This window comes from Natator depressus, chromosome 8 (assembly GCF_965152275.1).
Source record: "Natator depressus isolate rNatDep1 chromosome 8, rNatDep2.hap1, whole genome shotgun sequence".
Classification (NCBI taxonomy): domain Eukaryota; kingdom Metazoa; phylum Chordata; order Testudines; family Cheloniidae; genus Natator; species Natator depressus.
In genome coordinates this window covers 48,711,970-48,736,597 of record NC_134241.1, presented here as the reverse complement: position 1 = coordinate 48,736,597, position 24,628 = coordinate 48,711,970, and the positions used below count along the sequence as shown (strand labels likewise).

Here is a 24,628-nt window from a genome sequence, read left to right as displayed (position 1 = left end):
ACAATCAAGTATGCCAAGTATGTCTTTCAATGAATGGGTCAAATCCTTTATTCAGTTTTTGCTCATGAGGAGATTTCAAAAGTGCTCAAGTGACTTGGGAGCACAAGACCTATTGAAAGTCAATGGCACTTATGCTGCATTTGGGTTAGAATCCCACCCTCAGATAAGCTCCCACTAACTTCAATAAGAGTTTGCCTGGTGAGGACTAGGTTAAAAATGAAATGAAAATCCATTAAAAACTTCAGAATTTGGCACACAAATTATCCAAAAAAGTATCCTTAACCATCAAATAAAAACTGACCACGACAAAATATATAACAGCTTCTATTATAACAAAACCTAATTATTCCTGGCCTAATGGCTTCTTAAGAACATAAGAATGGCTATAATGGGTCAGACCAACGGTCCACCTATCTAGCCCAGTACCCTGTCTTCTGACAGTGGTTGATGCCAGAATCTTCAGAGGGAATGAACAGAACAGGGCAATTATCCTGTGTTCAATATCCTGTCATCCTGTCCCAGCTTCAGAGGCTAAGGACACTCGGAGCATAGGGTTGCATCCCTGACTATCTTGGCTAATAGCCATTGATGGACCTATCTAATTCTTTTTTGAACCCCCGGTCATACTTTTGGCCTTCACAACATCCCCTGGCAAAAGTTCTACAGGTTGACTATATGTTGTGTGAAGAAGTACCTTCCTTCTGTTTGTTTTAAACCTGCCGCTTGTTAATTTCATTAGATGAACCCAGTTTTGTATTATGTGAAGGGATAAATAACACTTGCTTATTCTCTTTCACCACACCATTCATGATTTTACAGACCACTATCATATCCCCCCCTTAACTGTCTCTCTCCTAAATTGAACAGTCCCAGTCTTTTTAATCTGTCCTCATATAGGAGCTGTTCCATACCCCTAATCATTTTTGTTGCCCTTTTCTGCACCTTTTTGAATTCTGATATTGTTTTTGAGATGGGATGACCTGAACTGCACAAAGTATTCAAGTGTGGATGTACCATGGATTTATATAGTGGTATTATGATATTTTCTGTTTTATTGTCTATCCATTTCCGAATAGTTCCTAACATCCTGTTAGCCTTTTTGACTGCCGCTGCACATTTCAGAGAACTACTCAAGATCATTCTTGACTGGAAACAGCTAATATAGACCCCCCATCATTTTGTATGTATAGTTGGGATTATGTCTGGCAATGAGCATTATTGTTGATTTATTAACATTGAATTTCATCTGCTATTTTGTTGCCTAGTCACTCGGCCTAGTGAGATCCTGTGATGTACTCATGTACCCTTTGTAACTCTTCACTGTCAGCTTTGGGCTTAATGATCTTGAGTAATTTAGTACTGTCTGCAAACTTTGCCACCTCACTTTTCACCCCTCTTTCCAAATCATTTATGAATAGGGCCCTACCAAATTCACTGCCATGAAAAAAGCATCACAGACTGTGCTTTCTGGTCTCCCTCCATGACATCTGGTCTTTTGTGTGCTTTTACCCATGCTATATAGATTTCACAGGGGAGGCCAGCATTTCTCAAATTGGGGGTCCTGACCCAAAAGGGAGTTGCAGGGGGGTCATAAGGTTATTTTAGGGAAGTTGCAGTATTGCCACCCTTACTTCTGCGCTGCCTTCAGAGCTGGGCGGCCGGAGAACAGCGGCTGTCGGCTGGGTGCCCAGCTCTGAGGGCAGTGCCCCACCAGCAGCAGTGCAGAAGTAAGGGTGGCAATACCATAGCATGCCCCCATTACTTCTGCGCTGCTGCCTTCAGAGCTGGGCGGCCAGAGAGTGGCAGCTGCTGACCAAGGACCCAGCTCTGAAGGCAGCAGCGCAGAAGTAACAGTAGCAATACCATACCGTGCCATCCTTACTTCTGTGCTGCTGCTGGCAGTGGCTGTGCCTTCAGAGCTGGGCTCCCGGCCAACAGCTGCTGCTCTCTGCCTGCCCAGCTCTGACAGCCGCACTGCTGCCAGCAACAGTTCAGAAGTAAGGGTAGCAGTACTGCAAAGCCCCCCTACAATAATCTTGAGACTGCCCCCCCACCCGGAACTCCTTTTTGAATCAGGACCCCTACAGTTCCAACACCATGACATTTCAGATTTAAATAGCTGAAATCAAGAAATTTACGATTTTTAAAATCCTATGACTGTGAAATTAACCAGAATGGACTGTGAATTTGGTAGGGCCCTATTTATGAATATGTTGAACAGCACTGGTCCCAGTACAGATCCCTAGGCGACCCCACTGTTTAGTGCTTTCCATTGTGAAAGCTGACCTACCTTTTAACCAGTTACTGAGCCGTGAGAGGACCTTCCCTCTTATCCCATGACTGCTTACTTTGCTTCAGATCCTTTGGGAGGGATCTTGTGAAAGGCTTTCTGAAAGTTCAAGTACACTATATCCACTGGGTCACCCTTGTCCACATGCTTGTTGACACCATCAAAAAATTCTAACTGATTGGCAAGGCATGATTTCCCTCTACAAAAGCTGTGTTGACTCTTCCCCAACGTATCGTGTTCATCTGTGTGTCTGAAAAATTTGTTCTTTACTATAGTTTCAACCAATTTGCCTGGTACTGAAGTTAGGCTGACTGGTCTGTAACTGCTGGGATCACCTCTGGAGCCTTTTTTAAAAATTGGAGTTACATTAGCTATCCCCCAATCATCTGGTACAGAGGCTGATTTAAGCAATAGGTTACCTACTACAGTTAGTAGCTCTGCAATTTCATATTCGAGTAGTTCATATTCTTATTTGTAGATGAATCACACATTTGTAGAGGTATAAGCCACATGTACTCTCTCTTGGCATCAGGCTAAAAGGATTCCACAGGGAAGGAAAAAATGGACAGAAAAACTAGGATTGGTGAATATTTGACTGACACCAAGTTACAGTACTAAAATTTTTTAAACGGTTTCAGCTTCATCATGTCAGAGCTTTCACTTTGTAATTTACTCACATGCAGCAGCAACACCGCAGCAAGGAAGGACTGTCCCTGACAATAGCCAATGTCTTCATCATAAACAGAGTATGCCTAGAAAAAAATAAAGTCAAGTTTAATTTCTTTATTGAATATTTAAAATCCATGTATCTCTTGTCATATAATGCAGTTTAACTAATGCAGTATTCAGATCATATGATATTCTGGAGCTAGAGGCACTGAAGTGCATGGAATTCTAACCACTTTGGTGTAGGCTTAATGTGCATTAAATAAAACATGTATAGATCACTGTTTGTCCTTTACTGACACTGTATATTTGCAGAGGTGCTGAAAATGTTGGGCCTTATTCTCCTCCCACTTAAACCAGTGTGAATCAGCAGTAATACCACTGAAATCAATAGAGTTACATCAGTGTAAAACTGATATGAGAGGAGAATTAGAACAGTTACCTTTAAAAAAGCCAGACCAACTGTTACATGATAAAATTCTTGGCCCTGAGGGTGTTAAGAAGAAAACCACCAAGGGTAATTTGAAAGGGAAATTTTCTCTATAAGACAGCTGTCCCTGCCTTATTAGTATACTGAAAAGGAATAATAATACTCAGCTGCAGATAACAAAGTTGTAATTCCACAGAGGATTTCAGGTGACATCATAGGACTGAGGCTTAAGACAATGTTTTCCAAACATTTGAAAGCTTCCCTTCAGGAAATGAAACCAACTGCACCTCCTTTCAAGCCATCCTGGCATTGTTAAAAATCTACCAATATTTTAGAATTTTAATTAAAGGGCTTTAAAATACTATTTGATCTATGTCCTTATATTTTTATTTTGTAGATCTTAATAATGATACCTACTCTCCTTTCCTACGTGCTTTGAAAAGCAGTGAAACAGTTACTGTAGACACAAAAAGAAAATATCATCAACATCTGAACTGGAATTCACTGAAATGAATGGCTCTGTTCAGATCTCAGAGCTTTCATTTCAAGCTCTCTGACAGCTCAGACAGACATCACATCAGTTGCATTTCAGCTCAAGTTTTGAAAAGTTTTTTTCACAACCATAACAACTAGAGACTACGAAAAAAAGCTGAAACTGGAGAAAAATTGCTTCACCTTATCCTCCACTGGTGTACGGTTCCTGAGAGATCGTATGCCAGTCATGAGGTTAGCATTGCACCTGTGTAGCTCTAACTTGTGCTGAAGCTGGGCATTTCTGAATCAGAGAGTTGCAAACAACTCCCTGCCTAGCCCTCACACTTCCTGTGAAGAATCAAGGTCTTCAGCCATAAACTCTACAGATATGTTATGAGCAATTGGGTACCATGAGTAACCTAGTGATATAATTCACATGGAAGTTTCATGTTGCCTGTATTCCTAAAGGTACAATTAATGACACGCAGCAATAGTTTTATTATAGCACTATTCATCCAGGTCATCCAAATGACTAATGTCCCAAATGTTGCTTTGATTATGTTGTTGCATCTCCAAAACAAGTAAAACATGTATTGTAATTTTAAAACAAATCCACACCCACAAAACATTCATTAAACCATCAATGTAAGTGATGCATTGCCTTCTGTACACAAATGATCTGCTATAGAGATAAAGTACAGGATAAACACAAGACTAATAAAAAAGAAATTTTCAACATCTGTCTCTGATGCTCTGCTAACATTTTGCGCTTTGCTTCAGCTGAAAGTGGGTTTTTAGGAAGTTTTTTCTTCTTTGGGAGATATTACATTTTGAACACCCAGAAACATGACAGTACCTCACAAAATAAAACCGACATACTCCTACCCCAAATAATAAATTTAATTTTAATATGACACAAATAGCAAGAGCCATAGGATATGTCTCCACTGCCATCAGTGCGAATCACAAAACAGTCTCGACACCCTCCCGAACATCTGATCCTGTAAGATAATGGTTTCAATTGGGACCCTACATAAGTGTTTTGTTTCTAAGTCTCAGATGAGACAAGGTTGCAAATTCTACTTAGTTGGGGATAGACTGGATAGTGTGGGAATAGGATAGTGTAGGCAATATTCATGCGCAGCTTTTTGAAAGGCGTGGTAACACATGGAAGATAGAATTATACATGGTAGTCACATCTTGGATCAGATTTTTTTGGATAACCTTTCCCTTGCATTTGTATCAAAAAGGATATTCACAGCATTGGGAGAATTACCAATATAACCCACAATGTTTTCACAGAAACCAAATTCTATATTTTCTGTTCTTCTGGAGCCCCTCTGAAGTAAAAAGTACAAAAGATGCTGTGTGTGAAGCTGCCATCAACAAGTGCAGTCAGTAGCAATGAACCCTTTTCTCAGTCCCGGGGAGGAAAGCCATTTCCAGTTTTGTTTTAAGTTCTTTTGGCAGATTTTTATTGCAAGGCCCCCCATATAAAACTTTCATGTAGTGCATCTTCACTGGGGTCTTGTTGCACTGCTTACAGTGGATGATGGTGGAGGAGCTAAAGAGCATTAAAATATCAGATTCTTTTACTGCTGGTCCATATTTAAATTGTGAAATGCATGGCTCTCTCACATCCCCTAGTGCTTGCCCAACAAAAGCACAAAACAGGGATATATTTTGGGAATTTCAACAAAAGCGAACTTGCATCTCAAAGAAAATATCCAGAAACTGTTCTTTGCTACTGTTGAAAATTAAATAAATTTGATATTGACCATCTCATATACTTAAGTGAGAGTAACAGATTTGTCATGAGTTCTAACAAAGCATTTGTCCTGCAAAATATTTGTTGAATTAACTGCTTCCATTTTGGCACTGAGGCTGGCAACAACTGTAGCACAATCTGAGGTGGACTCTGGGTGTTGACGACGTACACAGCAGCAAATAAAGGGGCTGTGCTGGTAATAAAGGGGCAGCTAATACAGTATTCCTCATTTCAGAAATGTCATCACTATTGCCCACAATGTCATGTGTCACACTCACTAGCACGTTTCTCACTGTTGTAGCTCCAGGCAAGATGACAGGTTCTTAAAATATCAATGTGGTCTGAAAAACAACCATGCTTGCTCTTACTCATCTGAAGCAACCAGCTACAAAGAAAGGAAATAATTGCTTTTAAATATCATGATTAAATCTTCCAAATCAGGGGTTTCCAGTCTCATTTATACATTGTGGCATATGAAATCAAAACCATCTGGGTCTATCACACAGTATCTCAGTGGATGGGTTAGGGAGTCTCATGCACTCATATTTCCTTCTGTATTTATAGCTACCCTTGCTGGAAACTAGCTGTGGCCCACAGATAATATCTTTTTATCTATATGGTTTACTAATCTTTTGGTTGTAACCAAGAGAGTAACCAGAACGGAGACCACAACAGCCCAGATCTATTCTTTTTATCATCTGCTCAAATGCACAGAGATTAACATCCTCAGTTAGATAAGGAAACAGATTTACTTAAACAACATAATACTAAAACTGAAACCTGATTACTAATTTTGACAAATTTAGCTGCTGAGGTTACAAGGTAGGAGAACTCCATAATGCTTAATAACTGTCAGGAGCTGTCATTCTTGTAAATGGATGCTAGTTTGGGTAAGTGTGTAATTAAAATTGGTCTCCTGGTCTACTAACCCCAAGCACTGGATCAATATAAAATGTTTTTTTAATTAAGAGTTAAAATGGAATGGATTCTGGACATGTCCTAACCAGTGCCAGGATTCGTTTAAAAAAATAGAGTGTTAATTAAGAAAAAGCAATAAGGGAATATGTTTTTTTTCATCTGAATTCCCACGTCTACCAGTTTGTGGGTACTTAATCCCTTATTTATTTAGTACTTCCGAAAGTTGTTTCATATCTGCCTTTTAAAGGGCAGTGCCGTTCAGTAGCAAATACCCAAAGCAATAGTCAGTCATTTATTTTCAGCATTATAACAACATTCACTATTTTTTCACATTTTGAAGAAAAAATATTTCTATTTTTAATTTCTATTTCTATTTTAAACAGTAACACAAAACTAATAACAAGGGATAGACATTACACAGGGTTCTATCTGTGGTCGGCAATAATTACATAATAGTTAATTGGTTTAAAAATAGCAACAGCTAACTAGTTCAAAGAGATTTTAAAACAGGTATGTCCTACGTCAATTAATTATTGTTAGCATATCCTGGTACATAAAACAGGAAGTATTCGTGAGGTAAATGTTCCATTTTCATCATCAGATTTTCATTTCATGGCACAGAACTTGTAGATAGAAACATAAAACTGTGATAATAGATCAGACTAATGTTTCCTCTATTTCAGTATCCTACCAGATGCTTCAGAGGAAGGTGCAAAAAACCACAAAATGGATAATTATGGAGTAACATGCCCATCGGGGGAGTTTCTGCCTAACCTCAGGAAGTTAGAGGTTGGCTTATACTCTGAAGCATAAGGATATACATCCCTTGTAATTTTTAAAATCTTCTCTTATGTAACCGTATGTTCTTACTGTTCACATAAATGTCTAACCCCTTTTAAATTCTTGATACACTCTTGGAACTCACTGCCAAAAGATATCAAAACCACAAGTTCATGACACGTGTAAATAGTACGGAAAAGATTAAAAACTTTGGTAGTGGCTAGTGATCAATTAAAGAAATGACAGGCAGTCATATTTAGGCAGGATTAGGCAGCTGCTAGTTTTAGCATTAAGCCTTCTAGCCAGGGTAAAAGAGACTTGTGCTGCCAGGTCCCAAAGACACAATCATGAGGGCTTAGAGATTTTTTTTTTTTTAAATGAAATATTTGATTCTGGAGAAATTAATACCATTTGCCCAGGCAAGTTTCATACTCATCCCAGGTGAGTGGATTTTTCAAGCTTCATATTTAGGATATTTCAAAATACAAGGTTTTGTTTTGGTTTTTTGTTGTTGTTCTTGTTCTTTTGTTTCAGTTGTTTTTTGTTCAGTAACTTGTAAAGCTTTACATTGCAGAGCATCACAACAAGCTTTATTTCATCAATTTACCCTCAACAATAAGGGTGCTACCTACAGGGACTATCACAATATTATGCAACTAACAAGACCATCCACAGCAATTTTTCAAGGCAACATCCTTTTAGGAGCACCAAGGTTATTTTTCCAGACCTCTTAAGACAAAATCATGCTCCCAGTGAAGTCAATGGGACTTTTATCATTTACTTGAATAGGAACAGGATTTGTCCTTTAATGACCTGGGACAATTTAGCAAACTTTTATGCTAGTTTTCTTCTCTGACTGCTCTCAGAAATCTCTGCTTACTGTTGTAAGCGAAGAGTGAGATTCCTGCACCTTCCCCTCCCCCCCACAATGATATAGGAGTTTTTTAAATTAAAACAGACAGGCTGTAAGTCTCTACTGGGCAATCTTGTTCAACTCATTAATAACAAACAGAAACTGAGCCACCTCTACACAATCAATAAGCTTCTTTATAACGGCTATCAGTCTTCTAGAACTTGTAAGGGATTTTTCAAGTTATCACAACACCTATAGCACCTTTTGGGATCGACACAGCCTCCTAAAATAGCACTTCTGATATGGAGTAGTCTGCTGATCCAAATAGAAGAATGCAGAAGTCTAGGGTCAACAGAAATGCTCTTTAAAAAACTGTCATAGAAAATTGATTGAGATCCTAGCCCTTAACAGAATTAAGCAGATTTAAAAATTAGAAATATATTCATTTCAAAGGTGAACAGAAAGACTTCTGGCCTGAACTTAAACCCTCAGATTTCTGCGATTCTGCTGCTACTGTGGATGATGTCACTAACATGAAAGCAGGCTAAGAAATGCATCTCAAAGCTCCAAAGTGAGATGGACTTTGATCATTTTGCCTTCCCAATCAAGAAAATTGATTCAGACATGATAGCTCAGCTCTCCCAAGGTTCCATTGTACTCAGAACCCATTAAACTTCAACATACTAACTAGGAAATGTGAAATTACAATCATATTGCCAATTTGCCTTAAACACAGCGAGTCAGTCACACTAAACTACAATAGATGACATTCAAATATCCTTCTATAGCTTCAGCTCCGAGAAGATCTGCATTTTTTCCAGAGCTCGCATTTACCCCCATCTTCACACCAGTATAGGCACACAACAGAACTACCCTCTTTCTGGCAAAAGTCATGGATGGAGCTTCCTTAGAATTGGGTAACAGCATCTTTCTCTCATCTGCCAGGGTCACTGGTGAACACCACAGCAGGCTCTCTCTCCCATGAGTAAGTACCAAGCACACTGAATGCAAAGGATACCCAAAGACAGAGTCAACGGCAGGTTTTCAGGACCACTGCAATCCCAGCTAGCTTTTTATTATCTATTTTTGTGTCAGTTCCATATTTCTAAGGACGGTCTGAGGGATATGCCAACAATGTGTGATGAAGGAATTAAACCTTTATATTACCAAAGTTTTACTCTAACAGAACTGGCTTTAGATTATACTTAAATTAACAGAATTACACTGCACTTCAATGACACCGTACTTCCAGGGGCTGATTTTGAATTAAGTTTCTTTTTTCTGTGCAACAGTGGGTCTTACATAAGAATCTGAGCTCCTTGCCATTTCCTTATACACAGGCAGGCTCCCACCTAAAGCAGTGTCAAAGTGGGAGCAGTAGGGTTTTCACCTCTCTTTGCTTTGAACTGCCTTTTCTGACCCTCATATAATTCACCTCTCTTCTTCCTTTCTGCTCTGCCCACAGCAAGAATCTGTATGTTGCTCTCATAACTGGGTTGCAGGAGAAAGCATATTGCACAGAAAAAGCAACACTGCTCTATCACCAACGGCTAGGGTATTCAAACAGACTGTGCATGCTGTAACATCGTCTGCTGGAGTCTTGGGAGCATCACCCCTGGAACTGTCTTCTGTCCCCAGGCAGCAGTGTGACTATCCCAAGGTTCCACCTGAGCTTGGAGCTGGGTCTCTCATTTAACAGCTTATAGCGCTGAGAGGTTAGGAAGTTATTTACTTCATGTTTGGTCTCTTAATAATTTTGGTTGTACAGTAATTTACAACTCTGCACCCAAATCAGTTGAACAGCTAATTGTATGTCCAGGTTGCAGAATAACAGTATTCCTACTATTTTATCTAAAAAGCTGGGATATCTTGGCTACATCACATAATACACCCTCCCACACCACTGTGTTTACATAGAGCTATGATTATTGAATTATTTAATCCATTTATGAAGTACCCACTGCAAGGCATTTCAGTTTCACACAATAAGCCTCATGCAGAGCTGTAACTACAATCTGAGACCAGGAGAATGAAGAAATATTTCCAATCTCTTCAGGCAGGCCTCCTAGCACAATAAATAATTTATTTTCCTTCCAGCACTGTAGCTTCACAAACCTGACCTTTTAACGGGTGCAGTCTCAGCAGAAAATTCATATGTGAGACCAGAATTACTCTTTCCTAGCTGATGCACAGAGGGAGAGTCTTATTAATATGTACATTGAAGAGGACAAGATAATATTACAAATTTGTTTTTGCTTGCAACAAGAAAATGTTTACAAAATTGCTTTTCAAACCTAAAAAAACTAAAATTACATTTAAAAAAAAAATCCTTAAACTGATACGGTGTGTGCTTTAAGCATCTCCACGGGCTGGCACAACAGGCTGCTGTAGGAGTCAGGCCTGCCCCCTGACTGGCAACAGAAATGAAGGCAGCAACTTTTCACACTGTAACTTATGGGGAACACTGGAGAGACCATTAAGAAAGTTGCAAGTGTGATGTTTTGGGATTCACCCAGGCCACTAAGGGATTGGGTCAGCCAAGGCCAGCCTTAGGGATGGGCAAGGTGGGCGAACGCCCAGGGCACCATGTTCGGGGCAGGGGGGGTGGGGTGGGAACACGCCATCCAAGTGCTGCAAACTGGCAGGCCTGACCAGCCGTGCAGAGGGTGGGCGATGCCGGCCGGGGCTGCCAGCCTGGCAGGGAGGTGCAGGCACCAGGGTTTGCCCTGCAGAGCCAGCAGGCCTCCCCCCTCCGGAGCCAGAGGGCCAACTTCTGGGTTCCCCCTTCCCATGGGCACAGTTGTCAGGGGGCATATGGCTGGGCTCATAAATGCCTCCTTCTGCAGCCCTTCCTGCAGGCGATGGTGGGGGGAAGCCCTGGGAACCCATGGGGACCAGGAACTATGGGGGAGATGTGCCTGTGAGCACCAAGGATGGCAAAATAAAGTTCACCCAGGGCACCATTTTCCCTAAGGCCAGTCCTGTAGTCACCAACTGCCTTGTAGCCCTGGGTGTCTTGTGGCTGTGCAGCTTTGGTCCAGAGCTCTGACCCCAACCGCCTGCCAGCAGGACACAAGCCTCACGCTGACTTTGCCCAACCTGGTTACTACTCCTAGCAGACAGACCTTAGTACCCTTCTAGCCCCAAATCACCCTACTGCAGGGATCAGCCCCTCTCACTGGACCCTCACCAAAAAAGTGTTAGGTTTGCTGCCTTTACAGACACAGTAAAACATTCCAACATGTTAGCTTTCTAGAAGCACACACTGTACAGATCTTACACACCACTGATGATTCATAACGAAAGCAAGAGCATTGATTAAGTGATACCAAGTAAAAAGGATAAAGGTAGAGATGGTTACAAGCAAATAGTGAAAACATGCATCTAAAAGACTAAAACTGAATCTAGAATGATACAGTCTTTTTTCAAGATGGTTTCTCTAACTCAGACTCCTTTCCAATTTTTACTGGCCAGGACCTATCACAGAGTTCAAATCGCTTGGTTCCTTTGTCTCCTAAGGTGAAGGATAAAGATGGAGTCTCTCCCTTATATCCCCAAAAGGATTGTCTTTGTCTAAAAAAGTCAGGAAGGCCTCCTGGAGATTCAGTCTCCTTTGTCTCTCTGGGGTACAGGACCCATGGTAATTCTCTGTCTCTTGAATTCAGGATCAGGATAACCCGCACCAGTTTAGCTTGACAGCTTTGTTTATGGCTAATCTACAAATTGAGATAAACCCACATTCCTTTGTCTAGGACACACTTGTTTATCACCTTTACCTAGGCTAGGCTGTGTGGTCTTAGTAACATCAAAGAAAGGGAATTCATAACTTCATATATAGCATTAAACCATGCATTTTACAGTGATATTAATAACCAGCGTGTTATTAACTTTCACATGATACCTCTCAAGGCATATTTTGTCCAAACATTATTGCAGTAGTGTATAGGGTGTGAATACAGGGATGTCCAGCGTCATAGTAAGGATACGTGCTGTGACAAAGTTCCTGCTCTACCTTGGTGGGTCTTGCGCTTATTGGCGGATTTGCTCGCCTTGGAGCTTCACGGCAGCCCTCAACTTGGCCGTTTTTCTGAATTCACAGTCCAGGTCGACTCCTCCTGTGTCTGACCAGGAGTTGGGAGGATTTGGGGGGAACCCGGGCCCGCCCTCTACTCCGGGTTCCAGCCAAGGGCTCTGTGAATGCAGCTGTCTAGACTGCCTCCTGGAACAGCTGTGCGACAGCTACAACTGCCTGGGCTACTTCCCCATTGCCTCCTCCCAACACCTTCTTTATCCTCACCATAGGACCTTCCTCCAGGTGTCTGATAATGATGGTACACCTCAGTCCTCCAACAGTCCGCGTTCTCACTCTCAGCTCCTCGTGCCTCTTGCTCCCAGCTCCTCACATGCACACCACAGACTGAAGTGAGCTCCTTTTTAAAACCCAGGTGCCCTGATTAGCCTGCCTTAATGGATTCCAGCAGCTTCTTGATTGGCTGCAGGTGTTCTAATCAGCCTGTCTTGTCTCCAGAAGGTTCCTGATTGTTCTGGAACCTTACCAGGGAAAAGGGACCTACTTAGCCTGGGGCTAATATATCTGCCTTCTATTACTCTCCTATAGCCCTCTGGCCCAACCCTGTCACGGTGCATATAAAGAAGAAGAGAGCACTGAAGGAGAGGACACTGTATTGGAGTGAATCAGGAAAGAGGTTTGAAGGATAAACAAAGGAGAAATCAACCGGATAGCATTATGAAGCAGCTTTGCCACACTGAAGGGTGAGCCAAAGAGCAAACCGTCAAAATAGGCACATCATGCTATAAAAGTTACATGTCATGATAGCACGAATCAATACAGCGCTTCCATTACATTATCTCCTGTAGCTAAGAGAGTCCAAAGGAAAGTACATTGGGCATGAAGAGTACTAGCCGCTCAAGAAAAACAGCTTGTAATTCTCTCTCTGAGGCCCAAACACACAGAGACATGGTCAATTGCTGCAGTGGGATTGTTATTCCATTGTAAACCAACCAACTGCTGTGCTGAATAATTCATCCCCATTTCCACAAGCAGAGTTAGGATTCAGAATAAATTATAAACTAGATGAGCAAAAAGAGAAAGTGTCAGCAATGAAAGGTGCCATGTCACAAATGACGTGGACCCTCCTCCACTGCCTCAGTTTTTATTGGAAACATTGACACCCGCTTTGAGCCTGTGAAAAAGAGTTACCTTTTCCGTAACTGGTGTTCTTCGAGATGTGTTGCTCATGTCTATTCCACAATATGTGTGCGTGCTTGCCACGTGCACCAGTGCCGGAAGTTTTTTCCCTAGCTGTACCCGTGGGGGGAAGCGACCCCTGGAGCGGCGCCTCCTGGTGCTGTATAAGGGGAGCTACACGCACCCCCCACCCTCAGTTCCTTCTTGCCGGACAACTCCGACAGAGGGGAAGGAGGGCAGGATGTGGAATAGATGTGAGCAACACATCTCAAAGAACACCAGTTACGGAAAAGGTAACTGTCTTTTCTTCTTCGAGTGATTGCTCATGTGTATTCCACAATAGGTGATTCTAAGCTATATCTGTTGGAGGCAGGTAGGAGTTCACAAGTTCTCAGGACGGAGGACAGCCCTGCCGAACCCGGCGTCATCCCTGGTTTGGGGGACGATTGCATAGTGCGAGGTGAACATGTGAACCGAAGACCACGTGGCGGCCCTACAAATGTCCTGGATGGAAACGGGGGGGCACGAAGGCAGCCAACGAGGCCTGCGCCCAAGTCGAGTGTGCCCTCACAGTGGGTGGCGGGGGGACACCAGCCAGCTCATAACAGGAACGGATGCACGAAAGGATTGGAAAGCTGCTGAGTGGAAATCGGCTGGCTCCTTGAGCGCTCAGCCGAGGCGACGAACAGTTGCGAGAACTTTCTGAACGGCTTGGTCCACTCGAGGTGGAAAGCCAGAGCCCGCCGCACATTGAGCTTGTGGAGACGGCACTCCTCACTGGACACGTGAGGCTTGGGGAAGAGAACCGGTAGAAAAATGTCCTGACCCATGTGGTAGGTGGAGACCACCCTCGGGAGGAATGCGGAGTGTGGGCAGAGCTGGACTTGTCCTTATAGAATACCGTGTGCGGCAGCTCAGAAGTCAGGGCCCTGAGTTCCGAGACTCGCCTGGCCGACACGATTGCAACCAGGAAGGCCACCTTCCATGAGAGGTGAGAGCAGAAGCACGTGGCCAGTGCTTCAAATGGGGACCCCGTGAGACGAGCCAACACCTGGTTTAGGTCCCACTGTGGGACCGGGGGTCTAGAATACGGAAAAAGACTGTCCAAACCCTTAAGGAACAGGCCAATCATAGCATGGGAAAATACCATGTGCCCTTGCACCGGTGGATGGAAGGCCAGTATGGCTGCCAGGTGCACCTTGACTGACGAGGGCGCCAGGCCCTGGACCCTCAGGTGGAGGAGGTAATCAAGAATAAGCTGGATAGGGGCGGCCACAGGGGAGACACCCTGGTCCACCGCCCACCTAGAAAACCGGGACCACTTCGCCAAATAAGCGCGGCGAGTGGAGGGCCGTCTACTTACAAGGAGGACATGCTGAACCTGTTCTGAGCATGTCCATTCCTCTCCACCTAACCACTGAGCAGCCACACCGTAAGGTGAAGAGCCACTAGGCTGGGATGGAGGAGGCAGCCCTGGTCCTGAGAGAGCAGGTCTGGGCGGAGCGGCAACTGCCACAGTGGAGCTACCCCCAGGCCTGTGAGGGTCCCGTACCAATGCCGGCTGGGCAATGCCGGGGCAATCACGAGGACCCGGGCCTTGTCCGTCTTTATCTTCTCCAGGACCCTGCTGATTAGAGGGAACGGGGGAAAGGCGTAGAGAAGCCAGCCTGACCAGGACAGGATAAAGGCATCGGAGATAGCGCCCCTCCCCAAGCCCCCACTGGAGCAAAACTGGGGGCATCACCGGTTCTGCCGAGTCACAAATAGGTCCACCTGGGGAGTTCCCCACCTTCGGAAGAGCCGGTGGGCCACTCCAGGTGGAGGGACCACCCATGTTGCGAGGAAAAGTCCCTGCTCAAGCAATCTGCCCTCTCGTTCTGGGCTATCCCACAGCCTGAGGGCTTCGTGGCAGAGGATCAGGCCCCACATGGCCTGTTGATATAGGCCATCGAGGCCGTGTTGTCCAGGAGGACCCTGACTACCATGCCCTCCAGGTGCGAACGGAAGGCCATACATGCCAGCTGCACCACCCTGAGCAACTTGACATTTATATGTAGGGTCAGGTCTTGAGCTGACCACAGGCCTTGGGTCTGAAATTTCCCCACATGGGCCCCCCAACCCAGGTCCGACGCATCGGACACTAGCTCTGATGATGGGGCCCTGTCCCTGAACGGGACCCCTTGGAGCATGTTGTTTGGGGCAGACCACCACCGTAGGGAGATGATCACAGAATCTGGCATGGTGAGGACCTTGTTCATCCTGTCCATGGCCTGGGAGAACTTCAAGGCCAACCAGAGCTGGAGGGGCCTCATCTGGAGTCTGGCGTGACGGACCACATACGTGCACGCTGACATGTGACCCAAGAGCTGCAGGCAAACCCTGGCTGTTGTCACCGGGAACCTTGTGACCGAGTCGATGAAACCTTTCAGGGTCTCGAATCTGTCTGGCGGGAGAGAGGCCCTGGCCGACGCTGCATCCGGGGTGCCCCGATAAACTCCATGAGTTGGACTGGGACTAATGTGGACTTGGTGTTGTTTACCAACAGGCCCAAGGTGGTGCACGTGGACAGGAGGAATGCCATGTGATCCCTCACCTGCAACCGGGAGGTGCCCTTGACAAGCCAATCGTCCAGATAGGGAAATATCTGGACCCCCCACTGTCTGAGGTAGGCCGCTACCACCAATATTCATTTTGTCAACACCCTGGGGTCAGTGGACAGACCAAACGGGAGGACCATGAATTGGCAGTGATTCTGTCCCACCACGAAGGGAGGAGATGATGGAGACCAGGGAAACCATGAGGAACTTGAGTTTCACCATGTACTGGTTCAGACCTCGCAGGTCCAGGATGGGCCTGAGCCCCCCTTTGGCCTTCGCGACAAGGAAATAACGGCAGTAATACCCCTTGCCCATGAACTCCTCAGGCACCGCTTGTATTGCTCCTAGTCCTAGGAGCCGCCCCACCTCCTGCTCGAGCAGAGCTTCTTGCGAGGGGTCCCCCAAGAGGGATGGGGGTGGGTGGTAGTTGGGCAGGGAGGAAGTGAACAGGAGGGTGTAACCCCGGGGATGGTGCTGAGGACCCATCGGTCCGAGGTTAGCCGTGACCATTCTGGGAGGAAAGCACACAACCAGTTGGAGAAGGGGAGCTTTATTGGGGGTGGATCCCTGATGAGGACTGGCAGGGTGCCCCTGAGTGTCCTGTCAAAAGCACCTTTTCCCTGGCTACTTGCCCTTGGAGGACCCAGGCTGGGGGGCACGCTGAGACTGCCTCTGAGGGCATCTCTTATAGTCCCACTGCTTCTTATGGGCAGCCTCATACTTTGGGAGGGCGGCCTGGGCGGGAGTCTGCTGCGGCTTGAACTTAGGTTTTGCCGGAGCTGGGACATAGAGGCCCAGAGTCTGGAGGGTCGTGCGGAAGTCTTTCATACCATGCAGCCTTGTATCTGTTTCCGCCGCAAACAGAGCTTTCCCGTCAAACGGGAGATCCTGCATGGAAGACCGTGCAACGCTGGACAGTCCAGAGAGCAGGAGCCATGACACACGTCTCATGGACGCCACAGAGGCCATGGATTGTGCGGCCATGTCTGCAGCATCCGAGGCTGACTGCAGGGACGCCCTAGCAGCCGCTGCCCTTTCCTCCACTAGTGCCCTGTACTCCTTCCTATCGCGCTCCAGGAGGGAGTCCTCAAACTTGGGCAGGGAGCCCCACAGATTGAATTCGTACCAGCCCAGGAGAGCCTGATGGTTTCCCACTTGTAACTGGAAGCTCGAAGATGAATAAATTTTCCTTCCGAAAGAGTCCAGTTTCGGAGAGTTCTTGTTCTTTGGGGTCGGAGCTGGCTGACCCTGCCGTTCCCTGTGGTTGACCGACTCGACCACCAGGGAGTTGGGCGCTGGGTGGGTATACAAGTACTCATGCCCCTTAGTGAGTACAAAATGCTTGCGTTCCGCCTTCTTAGAGATGGGAGCCAACAAGGCCGGTATTTGCCACAGGGCATTTGAAATCTTAGCCACCCCTTGATGGAGGGGCAAGGCTACCCTACCTGGTGCCGGCAGGGACAGCACATTAAACAGGGAATCGGAGGACTCCTCCATCTCCTCTGCCTGGAGGTGGAGGCTTGCTGCCACCCTCTTTAAGAGTTCTTGATGGGCCCTGAAGTCCTCCTGCGGGGTGGAGGGGGATGGGGTCGCAATCGCCTCCTCCGGGCAGGGCAAGGAGGCCGGTGCAGTGCTCTGGGTATCGGCCGGCACCGGAGGGTCCACCACCTGGTCGGACTCTGGGCACGGTGCCGAGGACATACGTCCCACCAACTCCTTTCTCGGGGGTCTGGAGAGGGAGGCCGACAGTGCTTCCGAAGCTCTGGCCACCAAGCGAGCTCCCACTGGGGGCTGCACCGGAGTCCATGGTGCCCACTGGTACCATTGGGCTGGCCACGATGCTCAGTGCCACTGCACCTGCTGTGGTGCCGGCGGAGCCGGCTGTTTGAGTTGGCTGGCCTGGCCCTTCGAAGGACGGCTACGAATGGAGGCCGGGCTGGCGTAATATCTACTACTGTCTCTGGACCGGGAGGAGCGGCGGTGCCGGGATCTACATCGGCCACAGGACTGCAATCTCGACGTGGAGAACTGGTACCGATGGTAACAGCTGCTCTGTGAACAGCCTCGAGGGGCGGACCCACGACGACGAGACGCCAGCGATCGACACCCAGGGCTGCGATGTCTTGGCAGAGACTTGGAGCGGGAGTCCGAGCGGGAACGGCATCAACGACCGTGCCATGACCGACTGCAGTACCCCCTCCGAGACGAGGACCCTTGGTGACGCCTTCCGCAGTCCCATCAATATTCATTCCTTGAGGACGAGCGGTGCCGAGAGTCCCGGCCCAACGGAAACCAGCCAGACAGTCTGGTCGGCGTCGATCCCCCTGGACTGCCCCAAATGGTCGCTGGGCAGTGAACGGCATCAGGAACGTTCCCTTGACCAAGACCGGTACCGGGCCAGAGGCGACTGCGGAGATCCCAGTGGTGGCTTGCCTCTGGAGCGCGGGACCGACATCGGCAGCGCTCCGGGCACCAGCATGGACATAACATCCCAGGCTGGCTGGAGGGCTTCAGGCGTGGATGGCATCCAGAGAGGCCTGTTCCGAAGGGGCCGAGCTACTCCACTCAATGTGAGTCGGAGGCCTGGGGCCCAGTGGGGATCGAGGACTGCCCGACAGGGGCCTAGCCTCTGTTCCAGACTTTCCTCAGTGCCGCTGCGAAGAGGGAGTCTTTCTGGCCCTCTTGGCATGCCTCGTGGACGGGAAGCAGTGCCGACTGGTCGATGGCACCAGAAGGACGCCGTGTAGCGATGCCAGGTACCAGTTCAGAGTGGCATGCCAGAGTCGGGGTCAGCGCCGACTCCATCAGGATAGCCCGGAGCCTAATGTGCCTTTCTCTTTTGGTCCAAGGCTTAAACGACTTGCAAATCTTGCACCTTTCGCTGATATGGGTTTCTCCCAAACAGTGCAAACAGTCTGTGTGCGGGCCACTTCTTGGCACAGAACGCCTACAAGAGCTGCGCGACTTAAACCCTGGGGCACGGGGCATGCCCTGGCCCGGGCTCACCGACTAACTAAACAGCTAACGAACTACAGGTACTAATACCGAATGAACGAACAGCTCTGGGGACGAGCTACAGCAAAGCTGGAGCAGAGTACTTCCAACGCACCTTCACTGGTGGGAAGAAGGAACTGAGAGTGCAGCTCCCCTTATACCACGGCAGGCAGGCACCATTCAGGGGTCGCGGGGGGCGCTCCCCACTGTGGGTACTGCTAGGGGAAAAACTTCCAGCACCGGTGGACATGACAAGCACGCACACTTATTGTAGAATACACATGAACAATCACTCGAAGAAGAATAAAACACAACCATGTTTGCAGAAACAGGTGAGTGCTGCATTTATTTTTGTTTGGTTCTTTGTACAATAAGGTTGTTAACCTAGACAAACTGGGATATTGATTTCTCTGCAACGTATTTGATTCTTCCTATTAAAAAGTCACAGCAATTGTTTCTCCATCAAATAGGAGCTGTTTTAATCAGAAAATGAGAAAAAACAACATGCCTCAAATTAAATTGTGCAGTGCAGATACTTCAAACCAAAAAACTGAGAAGACTATTTCTGCCAATTGCTTTGTATCCCTATAGCATAGTGCTTTAATTAGATGTGTAGGCATGAAAGTAGGTCACCAGCACTATTCCATTATACCCAGTGACACAGAGAATGAACTCTCCAAAAATAGCTCTAATTTTCATAACATTTACAAAAGTGCAAGAGTGCAAGAAATAAAAACTCTTTTTAGAAAACACTTGATCTGTAAAACACTAGCCAATCTGAAGCCCCCAAATGAGTCTTATATAGCCAGTAACTGCTGGTTCTTTTCTCATCACCACCTTCAGCCTTACAAGTTCATTTTTAGAGTCTTAATTTCATCACACAAATGTGCTGCAACAGAAAAAGCTTCAAGTTTTCCTGATTTCCTTCTATTCTGAAGGGATTAAGAGAAGAAACAAGAACTGACAGTTCCATTAAAACATGGCAGTGAGCTTTTAAGTCTTCCTTCTTATCTGACGGCTCTGATCATTTCTCATTTCACTGGGGCACAGAGAAACTCTCTCCTCTCCAGCTTTCGACTCTCCTATTGCAGAAAACAGAGACCCTTTCCTGGCGCTATTAAACAGCAGCATTCTTCAAATGTCTCCTGTTTTCACATTAGGAGAGCAGCAGGAGTGCACAGTATCTGTTAAAAGACTCTCTCTAATAAAAAGCTGCCAAGCCATTGCTTTCAGCACTGAAGGGTTTTCATAAAATCATCTCTCTTATAAGCAAGTTCATGAACTTTTAAAAACAGTTCTTCTAAAACTTGACAAGGCTCTTGTACTGTGTAACAAACTCAGGACCAGATTAGATATAGGCACAATAGGCACATTCCCAGGGCCCTGGCTTGCAGAGACATCTGATGCTATCAGACTGAGTTCTGAGGTTTGGTTTTTTTAAATTATGTTTCTAGCCCTTATGGTACTGTCATCAGGTGGCTGTCTCCTAGGTGCCCCTTTGCGGCCTCAACAGCCCACAGCCTCGATTTCCCTCTTCCAGGCACCGATCGCCTGTCCATATTCTCCACCATATGTGATAAAGCGGTGTATGCCTGGCAGGTGTACCTGAAGCAGGCCAGCGCACTAGCCTCAGTTTCCTGTTTCTTCCAGAGTCCCCAGTAATTCCAAACAAGTTTTCCAAGTATAAATAGCTATTATCGGGGTTAATTTATTACAAAACGTCCCACACCAACACAATTCAGATTTCCCCAGCACAGTCAGAACAGCACATTTATTCTTTCAAATCCCAACACACCACATACAGCTCTGAACATCTCTCACCATGGTCCAGCGTCTCTCTTTAGACTCTCAGGTACAGCCTGGCATTTCTCACCACACCTCCCCCAGGTACGGCTCTGGTGTCTCACACCATGACTTGCCCCAACCCCACTAGCTATGGTGCTTCTCTGCCCTGCTTCATTCTCAGGTCTGGCTCTAGATCTTACATGGAGACACCAGCAAGTTAATCATTCACCAGGATTCAGCCTGCTCTGGCCCTTCGGCTTCAGCTCTCTGGCTCAGAGAGCCAACAGGCATCTCCCTCCTCTGCTTGCAGCCTTCAGCCCTCTCCAGCAATCTCTGGGCATAGCTCTCTGACCTAGAGAAGTCTGTAGGTGACTCCCCCAATTTACTTCCTGCCTTCTGCTTTACCAGCCTGATTTGGCTCCACTGTTCACCAGTGAACTCTCCCTCCTTCAACGACATCCCCTTGCTAAAGCTCTCAACCTAGTCCTGCTCTTCTTATGAGCTTTTTCGCTGGACTCACTCCCTTTCTCAACTCTGAGTTCTGAGCTCTCGCTTGACTTTGGGCTGTCTCCCACTAGCGTGCACCTGGACTAGAACAGAATAATTGAGACCGATTTCATATAAAGGGCCAGTTATTCTGTTACAAGTGTGAATAAGAGCTTGAAAACATGACCCTGAGTGCAACTAATGCAATCATGTCTGCACAGAGCCCGAAGCAGAGGTAGGAGCAGCACTCACTGGGGCAGACCAAGCTATTCTAGGAGGGCACTATGCCAAGGTTTAAGGGGCACCCTTCCATTGCTCAGAGAGCCCTGCCAGTACTCTCAGCAAGGCTGCAGGGCCAGAGAGCAGCCAAAGTCAACAGTCCAGAGGAGAGGGAGCCTCCTGGTTCCTCCTTGAGGTAACAACAAGAGCAGCCTGGGGAAGAAGCAGGCTCCTGCTGCAGGGGTCCGTATGAGCAAGAGCCCCAGTTACTGGGGGAGATGGAAAGGGTCATTGGTTCTGGCACTCTACAGGAGGTAGAAAGGGGGCCAAAGTCACTGTCACATCTCCCAGTGGTCTGAAGAAGGGAAGGTCCAGCATCTGCAGTCCCTAGCTGGCCTGGAGGAGCAGTGACCACTACTGCCTGCAATTTCCAGCTTTTGGGTGGGGGGGTGGTATCCTCTACTACTGCTCCTGAGAGAGGGGAGAGCCTGACATCTCTGGAGCTCCCAAGCTAGCTGGGTGGAAGCCTAGGGCTCCCCTCTCCCTTATTATTCCTTATTTTCTTCTAGGTGCTTACAAATTGCTTCTGTGATTATTTGCTCCATTATCTTTCCGGGTATCGAAGTTAAGCTGACTGGTCTACAATTCCCTGGGTTGTCCTTATTCCCTTTTTTATAGATCTAGACAAAGGCGTTGGTTAGGTTGATGAATAACATGAACAGTTCCTGGTGTTGCTCTCTGCACTTCTCCTGAATCAGTCATGCCACAAAGATCGTGTCAGTTGTGCCTTGGGATGGCCTGAAGCCACATTGTGATTCAGGGAGGTGGAGAAGGTGGTTTAGTAGGATCCAGGCAAGGATCTTTCTTGCAACGGAGAGGATGGCAATACCGCTATAGTTCCCACACAAAGATTTCTCCCCTTTCGTGAATACTGTAACAATGGGTAAGCCGCTTTTCCCTATCCGCAATGCCCTATGGAAGGCGCTGTGTAGGTTTGGCTGTCCACAGAAATTCATTTCCATCATCAGACTACTCCATGATGGAGTGACTGCCACCATTCTGTGCAACAGCTCAGAGACGAAACCATTCATCATTCACACTGGTGTCAAGCAGGGCTGTGTCATTGCTCCAACACTCTTCTCCATTGCCTTGCCGTGATCCGCAACCACCTTCCTGATGGAATTGGGATTGAGTATTGTGAGGATGGGCACCTCCTCAATCTCCAAATAAAATCTAAGATCACGAGAACTAGCATCACTGATCAGTATGCAGATGACTGCATCATTCTTGCACACACAGAGGCTGACCTACAAAACACCCTAAATCTTTTTGCAGATGCCTATCACAGCCTGGGTCTCCCTCTCAACATCGGGAAAACCAAGGTACTCTATCAGCCCTCATCTGCACAGACTACTCTTTGTACTCCACAAATCACCATCGGCCGAGAACTCCTGGAAAATGTGAACCATTTTCCATACCTTGGTAGCCACCTCTCCCAAACAGCCAACACTGACCCAGAAATTGAATACAGGATCTGCTGTGCCAACACATCCTTTGGAAGACTACCCAAATCAGTCTTCAACGATAGGGATCTGCTAACAGGCCCCAAGATCTTGGTTTACAAGGCAGTTGTCATCCCCACCCCTCTCTATGGGTGTGAGACCTGGGAAACCTACAGACGACATCTCAAGCAGCTGGAAAGGTTCCAGCACCGCTGCCTCAGGAGGATTCTCAGGATCAGCTGGGAAGACTGACACACCAACATCAGCGTGCTCTCTGCAGCCAACATCAGCAGTATAGAAGTGCAGGTCACGAAACATCAACTCCGCTGGGCCGTCCACTGTGTACGTATGTCTGACACTCTCCTCCCGAAGCAAGTAATCTTCTCTCAGTTAAGTCAAGGAAGAAGGGCTCACAGAGGGCAGAGGAAGTGCTTCAAAGACATACTGAAAGTACATCTTAAAAAGGAAGGCATCAACCCAACAAACTGGGAGGACTCGGCGCAGAACAGAACACAATGGCACCACACTATAGACCAAGCCACAGCTCATTTTGAGGAGAACAGATGTGCTCATGAGACAGAGAAGTGACAAAGGAGGAAAGAAAGCGCACAACTGTCCAGTCAACAACTATGTCTCCTCCAAGATTACACCTGTCACTTCTGTGGGAAAATCTGCAGGGCATGTGTGACGAGTTGCCCCACTTCAGGGTGCCACCTGATGTGCTGAGATACCACTGAGCCCGCCTGTTCTGCTAGCATTGGCCCCTCTTGCTGAGCCAGGCTCTTAAACCTCTTCTAGCACATACACAGGCAGGGCCACACCCAGCTGCAGAAAAACACAGACACTCAGATTAGCTCTGGGAAGACTCAGTTTAAGGGACTTGCCTCAGCATTTAGGTGCCCACCTTCCTTAGAGTGCAGACCTAAAGGTATATTGTCTTGCACTGTATAAAACAATCTGCACAGTGCACGCTCATAAAAATTTGCCCTCTTCCTCAATATGAAGAGAGATATGAACCCTTTCGTGTCCTCTCCCCAGTTAAAAATTGCACAAACTGGGTTTAATAATAAACAAAACAAATTTATTAACTATAAAAGGCTGATTTTAAGTGGTTATAAGGGATAGCAAGCAGAATAAAGCAGATTATTAAGCAAATAAAACAAAACACACAAACTAAGCTTGAGTCACTAAAGAAATTGACTACAAATAGTCATTTCTCACCTTAAATGTTGTTTCAGGCAGATTACAGAGATCCTTGAAAGCGTGCTGCACTGGCCTGCAGCTTGTAACTTCAGGTATTATTACTCACAGGCTAGACACGCTTCCGGCCTGGGCTCAGCTCTTCTCTCCCGGGTTCAGTTCTTGCTTCCAGGTGATTCCCAGTGTCTCTTTGAGCGGGGTGGCAGAGGAGAACCGCAATGATGTCACTCCCCCACCTTCTATAGTTTTTGTGTATGGTGACAACCCTTTGTCTTCCAGTGGAAAAACACTGACATTCCAAGGGCGGGGGGGGGGGGGGGGTGGAAGGAGGAAGAGAAGTCCCAGTACGAGGTGACTCAGACCCATGTCTCTGCAGGGTGATAGCTGCCATTACTCGCAAGCTGTCTGGAGCGTCCACAGGAAGTTTAAGCTCTTTCACAGTTCATTGTCTTTACTA

The 24,628-nt window shown here is 46.6% G+C and overlaps 1 protein-coding gene across 3 annotated transcripts in view; it reads right to left on the bottom strand.

Annotated features, from left to right (window-relative positions):
• Positions 1 to 24,628, bottom strand: part of RABGAP1L (RAB GTPase activating protein 1 like) — a 549,683-nt gene that overhangs the window by 171,907 nt on the left and 353,148 nt on the right. For all 3 annotated transcript variants that reach the window (XM_074960981.1, XM_074960979.1, XM_074960980.1), the window contains one exon: positions 2,968 to 3,042. In XM_074960981.1, the coding sequence (XP_074817082.1) occupies positions 2,968 to 3,042 (75 nt within the window). The remainder of the gene's footprint in view (positions 1 to 2,967; positions 3,043 to 24,628) is intronic.